The sequence below is a fragment of the Sinocyclocheilus rhinocerous genome, unplaced genomic scaffold (assembly GCF_001515625.1).
Source record: "Sinocyclocheilus rhinocerous isolate Xijiao unplaced genomic scaffold, SAMN03320098_v1.1 scaffold562, whole genome shotgun sequence".
Classification (NCBI taxonomy): domain Eukaryota; kingdom Metazoa; phylum Chordata; class Actinopteri; order Cypriniformes; family Cyprinidae; genus Sinocyclocheilus; species Sinocyclocheilus rhinocerous.
The window spans coordinates 1,952,733-1,965,986 of NW_015641608.1; the positions used below are offsets into that span (position 1 = coordinate 1,952,733).

Below are 13,254 nucleotides of genomic sequence, written 5' to 3' on the forward strand. Positions count from 1 at the left end.
GCTGCGTATGTGTGCGACACACAGAGCACAAAGTCTACACACACTTTCGGCACAGCAGATACACCGCCTGAGTCTTTCAAGAGCTGCAGACTTTGAATCAACATGACAAAACAAATCATTCATCATATTACAAAACAACACGGAAGGCTCTGTAACTGAAATATGAAATGCGCCTCAATTTTCTGTGCTATTGAAAAAAAAGCATTAAAGGCACAATATGTAAGATTTTTTTATTAAAATATCCAACAACTTCTAGAACAGTGTTATATATTTTGCTGACTTGTGTACTTACATTATCCCAAATGTTTCGAAGAATGTTTAAATCCAGAAAAATAAGCAATTTTAACTAGTGACACGGACCGTTCGTTTCGCTTCGACGGCTTTCAGCCTCACCCTGCTTCATTCTACTACGTTAATAAATCATTAGCTCATCCATGAACATGATTTATGCCCGAGTCCCGTCGGATTGCATCGGCTGTGTGGATGAAGACGACAACTTCTATGATTCCACACTCAGTCACGGCGTCATCAAACTACTCCTTTGTCTATTTGTTTATTTTGAATATGCGCCCTCTAGCGGCGAAAATTACATATTGTGCCTTTAAATGAAACTTATCTGGAATATGCGTGACATTTACCACTATTAATAGTAAGAGACAGTAACACATTTTCTGTCACATCTGAGGTGAAGATAGGCGTTTTATCAAATCCTCAGACTCTCTTTTTTTTTTAAATCTTTGAAAGTTGTAATTCCCTCCTCGTTCACACTCACACCAGACTATCAGAGTGAAAGACTGATGAATAATTGATGAAGGAGGCAAGATGTGAATGAAGGAAGCGTTCCATTTTGTTGGAAGTCTTTACAACTCCTTTAAATCATATTTAATCACAATTCTGCACAGACAAACCTGTTAACATATCGCTTCCTTATTTTTAACATTCCTCAATGACAGAAAGGCAATGCCAACACTCTTCGACTGGCATATTATGGGTAATAAATACATACTTCTCAACAATAGCCAGTGTATATTCTATTATAGTACTTATTAATATTTTAAATTTGCATCTATTTTATATTTTCAGTCTTCATTTCAATGTTAAAGTTTTAGTAATTTTGTTATGTATGCGGTTGTGATTTTTATTATTTTCAAAAAATATTTTTATATAGCTTTAAATGTATTTTAATTTCTGTTTTAGTAATTTTAGCACTTCAACTTATTTATTTCAGTTTCATTGCAAAATTTCTAATTCTAATTTCAGTTTTAAGTTTAGTTTTTCATTTCATATTCATGTTTCATTTCAGCTGTATTTCAATTAAACATATTTTAATTGTTAACAATAACATCACTGGTCATATCCCACTTCCCATGCGTTACAAGTGTCTGACTTGAAGATGTGCATGTGCGTGCTCACAAGATAGTGAATGTATGAGCGGAGGTGTGAATACATGACTGGAGGTGTTCTTATGCCACATTAACACCTCTGTGGAAAACTCAATCACTCCAGAGCCCGGAAAGCAGGGGTGTGTTCATGTGCATTTCTGTGATAATGTGTACGGCAACCACAGAATCTTAGCATGCCCTTAGACCACGATTTTAATTGTTCAGTTCCATTGAAACTCACATCATAATCATACTTTAACACACCTAGAGGAAGAGTGCAGAAGCCTTTGTTTCAGTAGTATTTTTCTCATTCATTTGTCCCATAGGGTTTTAAAAAAAGTCTTTGTAAAATTATTATAAGCCAAGAACCAAACCAATCAGCAATAAGATCAATCACAACATTACAAACTTTGATTTAAAGCACAAATGTATTCAAAAATCGGACAAAAAGATGGTTTTAATGAGGTTAAAACTATAATCCCACTATAATATAATGATAACCAAATTAAAAATAATTAATTTATTAAAAAAAATAAAACATTGATTTGAAGGTAGCAATCATATAAAATGAAACCATGTAATTTCCGTCAATTGCAATATGCTTACAAAGACCATAGGGAAATTCACAGTGTTTTATGGGAGTTGGCAGATGCTAAAGTGTTCTTCTGGCATGATTTGACTGCTTTAATTCTTATTGGTGGAGATTTCAGTGCAGAACCATGGGAAATGTAGTTTGTTAAATAAAAAATACATTGAAACAATGTGGACGGGCGGCTTCAACAACCTCGTAGGCCATAGTACATAGTATAGGTCTGTTAATTTATTGTTAAAAATCTATTTCCCTATGCTAATTGTATTATTTTTTTTACTTCCAGAACCCAACTGCCCTATATAATATTCAATTCTCTAATCCATTAATGTGCTAAAATAACAAGTAATAATGCTTGTCACTTCAGACAATTTTCAAATCTGAAATTGTCACAACTAAGTCTTGTTTAAGTATTAGGAAAAAAAAATCTTCATAGTTTTACTTTGTTTACTAATAGCTGCTTGTATTGCTTGCTATATGCTTACTAGCTTGCCAGCTCTGCTTTCATTGAAATCTCTGCCTTGTTTTTGTTCAGTTGATATGAACTTTAAACATGTCATTAAAACACTAAATTGCTACTTGACAGTCAAAAAGGAGGAAATGAATCAAGTACGTCTCATTAAAATCACACTATGTTCTTACTCAGCTACGTAATAGAAACCATAATAAATGCATCCATTTGTTATGCTAATGCTTTGCTTTCGAGAAACTTTGCATCTTAATTTTAGATCCATGAGCCGAAGAGCAGAGATGGAGGGTTAATGCAACAGATGCTAGTTCATTAAATGTGCATTTTGGGCTGTGAGAGAAGACAAACTACTGCTCATGTAGGTGTATGAGTGTGTGTTAGAGAGACACGGTTTTGCTCATAAAGATGAGTAAAATAATGGCTGCTGCCATATGGTAGGTAGACAGGTGATGAGTGGTGATTATAGTCATGCTTTACTGTACATCATGATGTTAGTATACTGGAAAAGTGATGCATGAAAAACCATGTCAGGAATTTTTTACTAGCAATACTTTCAAATGCTATGTTGTGAGGCCCACCTAAAACATACAATATTATTTAAAAGTTTGGGGTCTGTAAGATTTTTTAATGTTTTTGTGATGTATTTTGAAAGAAGTCTAATTGACTTTATTAAAAATACAGTAAAATTACAGTAAAACAGTAATATTGTAAAATAACTTCGTTATATAACATTACATTATACATTTCTTTCTGTCACTTTTGATCAATTTACAGCATCCTTGCTAAATAAAAATATTGCTTAAAAAATATTACTGACCCAAAACTTTTGAATGGTAGTGTATTCACCAGTGACCTGGCAACCTCTCAGTAATTTATTGGACCATTAATGTGCATGATAAAAATGTGTTTATCCATACCTCCTCTGGCATGCTGAGAACCAGTTCATTGTCACTTTGGGTGACGAACCCCTGTAGGAAGTACTCGCTGCAGGCTGCTAGGACAGCCCTGTGCGCGCGGAACTCCTTCCCCTCCACCAGCACGGTCACATCACAGAGCAGGCCCTGCTTCCGCTGCTCATTCAGACCCAGCAGGATGTTGGTACAGTGCACCGTCGACTCATACACGTACATGGGAGCTTCAGACTTCTCATCCACGGACATAACGCTCACACCCTGCGCAGAAACAGACAGACAGACATAGACGGGTCAACTTATGTCATCCAGGTGACAGCAGAAGTGCAACACAAACCTGGTCCAAAATGAACTCTCTAAACCCCAAATGAAAACACAATTGAGTTTGGAGAGGAAACACAATGAGCTAGAGAGGAAAGGACTTACAGGACAACTGCAAAATGGTTGAAATAGCAAGAACAATCATTTTATCTGATATAAGTCATTTAAGCCAATAAAATCAAAGACAGGTGTGCTCCTGAAGTAATACTCTAATAACAATGGAAGTGCTTGTGTTTCCATTGCAAACACTTCTCTGATCTTGCTTTTAAGTCACAATCTGTGCATCTACTAACAATCTCAGAATCTTTTTTTTTTTACCCTAATGAGGCCTTATTACAGAAACTTCCTGTTTTAAGTCTTAAGTTAAGAATAGACTGTATTATGATCCTAAATGATATCGGCAATCTAGATGGGACAAGGAGTGATGTGGCCACACGTGTGATTTATAAAATAAAATGAGACTACAATATGGTATGCTGTGAATAATATAATGTACTAATAATATAATGACCTGCTGTTTTGCACAAACATGCAAATCATTTAATTGTGTGTATATATGCATCTCTCTCTCTCTCTCTCTCTCTCTCACACACACACACACACACACACGCAATATATTTTAACAATATCGTTTTTTTAGTACAATTATGCAAATTGTATGGGTGGTATATTTTTTAATTTATAGGAACATTTATTTACATTATTTAAAAAATATATTAAAATATTTTTCTAGAATTATTTATATTTTTACATTTTTAGCAATAGCTAATACAATAGCTAACATGAAATGTTACATTAATGTATTATGAATTAACACTGACATTAAATAATAAATGATATATATATAATAAATATAAATATAACTTAACATTAATCTAGATTAATAAATGCTATAAAATGGTAATGTATTGCTTGTTCATGATACCTATGCATTAAAAAATGCCAATCAACAGAAACTTCAACAAAAACTCCAACTTTGTTTTGCATCTGGCTGCAAGGTTCATCAATCTCACTGTGACCACCTCCACAAAGATGCCACCTACAGCAAGTAAACACACAACCACACACAAAGCAAAACAGCACAAACAAAGCCCCAAACCCTCCCACACGACCAGAGCGGGGATCAGCTGCTGTCGCAGTATTCACACTCATTAAACATACACCCCCATGTAAGCAGGTATGCATTCACACTTTAAACAATGATCCTATGTACGCACACACAGTGGTAGATTAGCTGGGGAAGGTGATTTAGCTGTCAAAACAGTGGGGTCTCTGCTATCGGTTCTTACGTAGGAGGCGCACAGAGAGATATTGGCGCATGTGATCTTCAGACATCCAGTCACAAAGATTACCTTGAGCTCTTATTCCTTTTCCTTTCCCCTTATTTCACCCATCAAAGCAGCTCAACCGGTGCATGTGTGATTAGGGACTTAAGTGTCTCTGGATTCTGGATCAACTCTGTGTACACAAACGTGTCCTGCCCCCGTACCCCACGTCCTGTATCAGAACCCTTTGACAATCGCTCCTCTCAATGACTCCGACACGTTTAATCTGATCAGGGATTCTCGCTGGATGGCCTGCCTTCTGGCTGCCAAGTGAATATCACTAAATTAGCATTCAGCCCTGCTGCTGATTTGAATAAGTGCGGATTGAATATGACGAGTCAGGAGCAGACCTCAGCATAAAGCATAACCTTATGATCCTCTTAAGGAATTTTATTTGCAATATTGGCAAGGTGTGCATATGTTCTCTGAACGTATAACAGGCCAGGCAAATCCGTTCATTTAGAAAGAATGGAAAGAGAGATGGGCTTTTCACACTTGAAATTGTTAAACAGGGACATGCTAAACTCTAGGTAAATGCAATCCTAGGTTATCTTGTTTCAGACTCTAGTATAAGGTCAATAACTTCAGATGAATCCAGCTTGCCATGGGCACATGACCTATATTACTAAACAAAAATACAATATATAATAATAAAAAAACATTATATAAAAAATTACAATATTTGTACTACTGTTTGTGTTGTCACACCATTTAACATTTTCATTTTTTTTTCTCAGGTGTTGAAACTAAATAGTATGTAACAGTTCGATGAAAAGCGCATGCATAATTAATAAGGTAAGCACTGTGTAGTTTATGATTGATTGTCTGATGCTACAACATCTCGAAAATATAACTCTACATGGTTTACATCAGTGTTGTTGTTATTTTTAAAAATGTCAAAAGCACATCAAAAAATACACTGAAAATATAAAAATAAAAGTTAATTCAAAATATTAATAAATGTAAATAATAGCAAAATAACACTGGTTTATATTTGGCACCAAAATTATGGTGACCCTTTTTTGGACACATTTTATGTTATAATATTAAATTATTGATTTATATAATTTAATGTAATGTAATGTACTATAATATAACATAATATAGACGCTTTGATATATACCATGGTACTAAAATTCATGGTACTCCAAGGTACTTCCAAGAATACCACAGTACATGCTCAAAAACATGCAAGGACCATGGTTAAAGTTAAAAAAGGTAGTACCATTGTACATGTTAAAAAACATGGTAGATTCATGCTACCTTTTCCAAAAAGCCATGGTACTTTGTGGCACAGATTTGCAGCACATTGTCAGAAGCTTTCTAAAGAAATTACAAGTGTGAATGTTGCATTGCCCAGGGTTAAAGTGCCTTTAACCTGGGCTTTAAAAAGCTGATAAACCAAGGTTAAGCACAGCGTGAAAAGACGCACAGAAAGAGAGGATGCTTAAGCTCTGAATCAGGCAGATTTAAACTGCTTTTGAAACTACACAATCTCTACTTTCAGTCTCTGCCAGCAGTCTTTTCCTTAACACACTGAGCTATTTAAGTTGTCCGGGGCCAACTTCTGCTCGCGGCATGACTAAACAATTCCTACAGAGCTCCAGTGGCAGCCAACGCTGCTCTTTCCATTCCTCCCGAAGCCAGGGCTGCCCCTGTCTGCCCCGCTGCGGTGAGGGTTGTGCAGCCAGCGCTCCTCCCTGCTCCCACAACCACCACTGACTGCACTTAGGAAAACTCTGACCCGCAGAGACACAGGCCTGAAATTTCTTACCCTTGTCATCTTGATTTAACTCCTGACTGGGCAAAAGAGGCAGTTTGTGTACTCCATACAGACGATGCAGACGGACACAAGCCCTCAAAGCTGGACTCCATTCGAAGCAGGTTGCATGTGGCGGTTACCGTCGAAAGGCTCCTTCAATCAGAGCGAGCCTGTAGAAGCTGTGAGCCTTGACGAACGCTGACGGTTTACTGCTGCCCAAATTAAAACGTAAAAACGGAAAGTCGTCCTTGGTCATTGGAAATGGCTGTGTGTGCAAATGGAAACTCCTCAACCAAGAGAATGGAATCAGTGGGCCCAACGCCTCCCTGTCTTTCTTTCTTTCTCTTTCTTATCTCTCTCACTTACTCTCAGAGAAAATCAAACCACACGGCATGTGGGTTCAGAGATCCTATACTGCAGTGTGTGAGTGTGCGTGCGTATATGTGCATGTGTGTGGGAGGGACACTGTGGTTACCATGAAAAGGAAGAAAACAAAAGACAAAGAAAGGTAGAGAGTGGCTGCAATGCATCTGTGCAAAGCACCAATCACATCCTTATGAAGCAAAGAATCATGTTTGTTATTGTTCATTTTATTAAGTTTGTTTATTTAATGCGTTTGTCTGCCACAAAGAGCCTCTGCATAAGAGCCATTAATTTGGGAATCACGATACATTAGCCAGGTTTCCATCCAAAGTTACAAATTTATCTTATGCGCAAACTGGAATATCGCATAAAACATTTGCGAATAAGCAAATTATTTGTTTCCATCCAATGAGACAAAGAGAACAAAATCATCACTTCCTGATAAACTGACACTATATATCACTAAAAAAGTAGAAGACACTGAATATAATAATTTTCATATGTAATAAATTATTTGGACCTGAGCAAGCAGACAAAACAAAATAAATGTGGTCATTGTTTTTGTGGATGCCAGAATGTAACAGTTCTGGGAGGCAATTATACAGAAATACTTTGACGACAGACTTTGCTCGGGCATTTCACAATGGCCATAACAACATTTCAGATGCTGTGGAATGAGATCGGTCCACTGGTTACTCAGGTGTTGCCATCCCATAGCGCAAAGTCACATGACTTTTTTGATGGGCATGAAGGAATTTATTCGGCAAATGCATTTCCATCTCCTATTATTCACATTAATCATTTTTTGCACAAGTCAAAACCACCTCAAGCGAGCGTAAAAAACTTTTTTGCAAAATAAGGGATTTTTATTCGAAATTTGGTGTATCCATCACTCATTTCTCATGCGATACTTCAAAATGCGCATAAAAACAGGGTGATGGAAACATAGCTATTGACTGTGCTGTATCTTTTTTCTTTGCTAAAAAGAACCACGCAGTTCATAAGAATCAGTACATCAGGAAACATACAGCACAAGCGGTTTAGTCTAATTCTGATGAAATGATGATTCTTATGAACTGGTTCTTTTTTGCTAATCAGAAACATTCAGTGCAAGAAGTTTAGTTTGTTTTTGATTCACGATTAAAGAACCGGTTCATAAGAGTTGTTGTTGTTAAATCAGAATGCGCTGGTTGCATTGCATGCTGTTGACAGCACAGTCCATGAGGACGGCACCATTAAATACACGTATTCTCTGCATTATAACACAGCACATGGTCTTTTTATTGCATCACATTCAATACAGACTGCAAAACGCACATTCACATCTCAGGTAAATTATGAGTTCTTTTGTCATGTCTCAGCAGCGGGGGATTGCCACTGCTGAAAAAAAGTGCAGGAAACACCGATTCCAACTGTGAGATTTGACTGAACTGTACCTAAGTATAAGCAAGTTTGTGTCCTACATTCCCAGACATTTACAGCAACAGTCCAACTGGTCACTCCAATTATTGTTTTTCATTTTGTTTCCTTTCCTCGCTCTAAATATGTTTTCTATGCTGCCTTTGGTGGATAATGACCTGTCTTCCAAGAATAATGTTTCCAGATGTGGTTACAAGGTTCATAAGATGCCAAACACACTATTTCAAAATTGGAATGTACTTTCTTTCCATGCTGGGATTTTCAGATGTGTGCATTTTGTGCACAAAAGGATAAAGCATATGCGCACAAACTCACCACAAATGACTACTCTCGGCCGTGTTACCGATTAGAACTGCTGAGGGATGCAAGGGGTTTGTGCTCCGTCTCATTCTTTCTCTCCATTTCCTTTCTTCTTTGATTCTGCAGGCCCTTCTCAATCTTGTTAACCGTGGCAGCTAACTGGTTTTGCGAGGAACACTCCCACACACATCAAAAGCAGAGCTCCATGATGGGTTTCCGACAGCTGTCACCGGCGTTCTACTTTTGCCTGCTCCAGCGGCTGGAAGACTACCAGAGCACTGAGACTAATCTAAAACCAGTCGATTAGACTAAGTATGAAGCCTCACTTTCAGAGACGAATACCCCCAAGACAAAGACAAATGATTGTGCATCCAACTTTTTAATAAGCAATGCAGACTCGGTTCATCACTGGCATAAACAACATGTTCAAACTGAATTGTCTCCTCAAAGTGTTCTGATGGAAAGCAGGACTATGTGTTTAACTTGAGATCTGTGCTGACTTGAGAACCTGATTTCAGACTGAGTTGTGAATGAATTGTGTGGTGAACAGTTTCAGCTGATTCACTCAAAAGATCCGACTCAAAATAACAGCCCAAGCTTGTTGGAGAAACGTACCTGTGAAAATATTTCTGCAAAATGATATTCTTGCATGTTTTGCAACACTTTCAAAGTGAAATATCTAGTCAGTCATGCTCAACGTGTGTTCAGTTTTATCTAAAACAAATTGGGACAGAATGTGAATCTGGCAGTGTTTTATTACATTGGTTGTACATATCTTGGCACTTCGGAAAATAAATGTCCGATAAGTGGCGCTCACCAGACAATGGTTTTAATGGTCTTGCATTGATTGGTGTTAAATGCAATTTGAATGCATTTGAAAATAATATACCACCTATACTAAACTCTACCCTGCCTAAACCTAAACTTAACAAAAGCAAACATGAAATAAAAATGCAAAACAATGCCATTTTAGCTTGCTTCTACAAGACTTTGAGCTCATTTATTGAGTGCTGTCACTCATGTTTCACAGGACTCATGTGATCTGCATTACAAGTGTAAAGTTGTACCAGGTGAGCTGCCGAGCAAGTTTACTACATCAGAAATCCCATAGATATGGAACTGCTTGTGTGATGACGTAAACGTCAATATGTATTAAGTTTACAAATCACATACTACGGTAAATGTGTTTTCAGGTCATAATACAGTATTGTGCAAAGAACCATGCTAAAATAAGTCCTTAATCTGCACCTACAGTCATATTTTGTGTTAAAAGGAATAAAAGTAGTTGTTTTTTCCTACACTACAGTGAATTGTATGTATGTGTAGGTATATTTTTGAAATTTGGAAAAGTGTGGGTATAGGCTATGTAGGTTTTTTTTCAACGAGGCTGTGTTGCAGAAGAACAATTCAATTCACAAGTCAGACATCACTATATACTTCAGTTTTAAGGTGCTGAAGAATGCATCTCTTATCTACATGCTTAAATTTTATCTTTAACTGAAGCACTTCTTAGTCTATGTCTTTCAGTCTTTTGACCACTCTGAACAAAGCAGTCATTTTCCTGATATAAAGGACACTGACCTAATGTCCTTATAATTAGCACTCAAACATTCTTCACTTGGCTTCAGATTTCAGGCGAACTCATTGAAGACCCTAAAAATAAACAAAACCATGAGAGGCCTTCTTTACAGCTTCACTATGCCAACAAAGCAGAGCTGGGTGTTTCCATGTCTGTCAACCTTTAAACTAGTTTAAATATCTCAGCTAACATCAGTAAACAACAGCTCAGATTCAGTCCTGATAGAGGTGCATGCTACGTGTGGAATGGGTTTGCAGCTGTGCTCCTGCACTCTGCAGGAAAGCCTGACATGGCGGTTTGAAGGGGCGACAGCATATGATGTGCTCTGTGATGTGTGTCCTCTTCCCCGTCTCCACAGACACTCTCTGCTGTTGAGCAGAATGCTTCTGACAGAATAAAGCCGCCTGCGCTGCTACGTCAACAGAAAACACTCAACCTGTGACCATCTCCATACACACCCCTTACTAAAATCATAGTTTCCACACAGATAGAGCTCTAAATACACTTGATACCACAGACTGTTACTACAAGGGTAACACAATTAATCAGAAAAATGATCCAGATTACAATTAGTCATGAATTAAACATGGAAAGTATCAGTTACAGCATTGGTTTAGATCTACTGTCGTTCTATCAAAAACGTGCAAAGAATGTTTCCACTATAAATCAACAAGATGTAAACACAGTGTAAATAAGATATTTATTGTGCAGTATAAACAGCTACACTGACAGACTGAGTGATTATTAAAGAGCATTCTTGTCACATTGCTTACTTTATGTGCGTAATTTATTCGAAATTTGAATCACAGCTACTAATAGGATCAATGCAATGTATTAAACAGCATTGTTTTGCATGAAATCTCAAATTGTTTTTAAATATGTACACTACCATTTAAAAGTTTAGTAAGGTTTTTTGAAAGAAATTAATACTTTTATTCAGCAAGGCAAATTAAAACACCAAATCAGCATCATGACAGGATCATGTGACACTGAAGACTTCAGCTTTGGCATCACAAGAATAAACAATTATTTATTTTACTTTAACAATTATATCTTACATTGATTTGTGATGGTTTCACAGTGAAACAGTGTTAGCATACACATTTTTTTCTAAGGCAAGTGCCATGACACCTTTCTAAAATTGCTGGCCACTCAACAGATTAATTCCACTAATGTAGTCAACATTAGCGGCAGTTACAGTAAGTACTAGCATAGCAGATTGCATCATCATTACCAACACTTATTTTACTATTACTGCAGATGAAGTGTTAAAAACAACTGATTTGCTTTATGCTAATCCTCACGCTAAATCCTAGCGCGATATAGATTTACATTCAACTCTCTCATTTCAGCAAATGATCCGATGAACTAGGTAGCGGTTTTACATGTGATGACACCAATCAACCAAACCTGTTTGGTTTGACAGGTCTGCTTTCCACCGGTAGCTAATTATCGGCTATTACCTGTTAAAAGCCCATTTACCTTGTGCAATCAGAGTACACACATGGACAAAAAGACAAAGGTGCACACACACGCAATCTCGTACAGGCTTGAGATCTGAGACTTCCATGCAGTAGCCTAGTACATTTCCTTCAACCCTCTGACACTGAAACAGACTTAATGGCTCATTACATTCCAGCTCTGCTGGGTATTAATCATCAGCCTCTATGACTAATCCTACTATTCCACATGCGCATAACGCTGGCAAAAGTGCACACTCACTAATGGAGCCCTTTTAATGCTTCTGTCTCAGTGGGCCTGAATGACAATAATGGACATTTAGAGCAGCGTTTGATAGAGTGTTCATCCGCGGCAGAGGATGGTCTCGACTGTTACCGCACTGGACTCTAACAGCTCTGCTAGAATTATTTGTCCTAATTGGGTAGGAATCCTAGTAAATAGCTCTTGTTATAGAGGGTAATGTGTAAAGACAAGCGCCTGGAATGAGTATAATTCCTCTGCTTTGTTGAAACAATTACCCACCGGCTACAGATTCTCATTTAGATTCACACGCAGCAGTGTGGGAACAGTCCTCTCTGGACCTTCTCACAAGCCACGGGTTGTTGTTGTTCTCGATTATTACTTACAGTAGTTGACAGAAGATGGATTTTTTCCATCAAACACTCTTGACTACAGTGATAAAGGTAAATGGTACTTCAGTCCCTCAAAAGAAAGTCATTCTGGTTCTCTCCAGGCACCGAGTGTGCTTGTCTGAAGGAGATCATCCACTTGCCTCCTCAGCGGCAATCGCTCTTTTCCAGTTGTGCATGCAAAACTGGTGCATAAAACAACATCAAAGGCTTGTGGGTGTTTCCAAAATGATAATCTAAGTGTGCATCACGCATTCATTCCACTCATTACTATTGATCCTGTAGGTCTCTTTGATTAAGATCAAATGAAGAACTAATATGCTTATTTAGTGTTAGGCAAAGCGCATTAATCTGTGCACGGAGAGAAAATAAATTATTATTGGGTGCGGTTGGAGTAAACAAGCCTCTGGCAGAGTATGGCTTACTAAATTTTTTTTTGTTTATACTGTGCCACATGTATGATACAATTTATTTATTGGATTTAAGGGATGAAATTTCTTCTACAGGTATTTTATTTTTTTATTTTCTGCTATAATTGCATGGGACTGCAGGGTTGCCAGACATTCAATGAATGAAAACAATATAAACAAACACATTGGCAAATGCATCATCAGGAGACCTGGGGGCTGTTTCATAAAACTAGTTTACCAAATAAGCCAGGCTTATTTCGGTTAGTCTGACTTATTGTCACTTGATTTGGTTTCAGAAAGCAATTAGTTGACTTTATTATCAGTCCAAAAATAA

General features: G+C 37.4%; 1 protein-coding gene across 3 annotated transcripts in view; it reads right to left on the reverse strand.

Annotated features, from left to right (window-relative positions):
• Nucleotides 1–13,254, reverse strand: part of LOC107755268 (transcription regulator protein BACH2-like) — a 102,763-nt gene that overhangs the window by 27,499 nt on the left and 62,010 nt on the right. For 2 of the 3 annotated variants that reach the window (XM_016572014.1, XM_016572011.1), the window contains one exon: nucleotides 3,358–3,612. In XM_016572014.1, the coding sequence (XP_016427500.1) occupies nucleotides 3,358–3,600 (243 nt within the window). In that variant the 5' untranslated portion in view covers nucleotides 3,601–3,612. Of the gene's footprint in view, nucleotides 1–3,357; nucleotides 3,613–6,771; nucleotides 6,827–13,254 lie in introns of those variants that run through there. The other variant, XM_016572013.1, reaches the window with a different exon arrangement.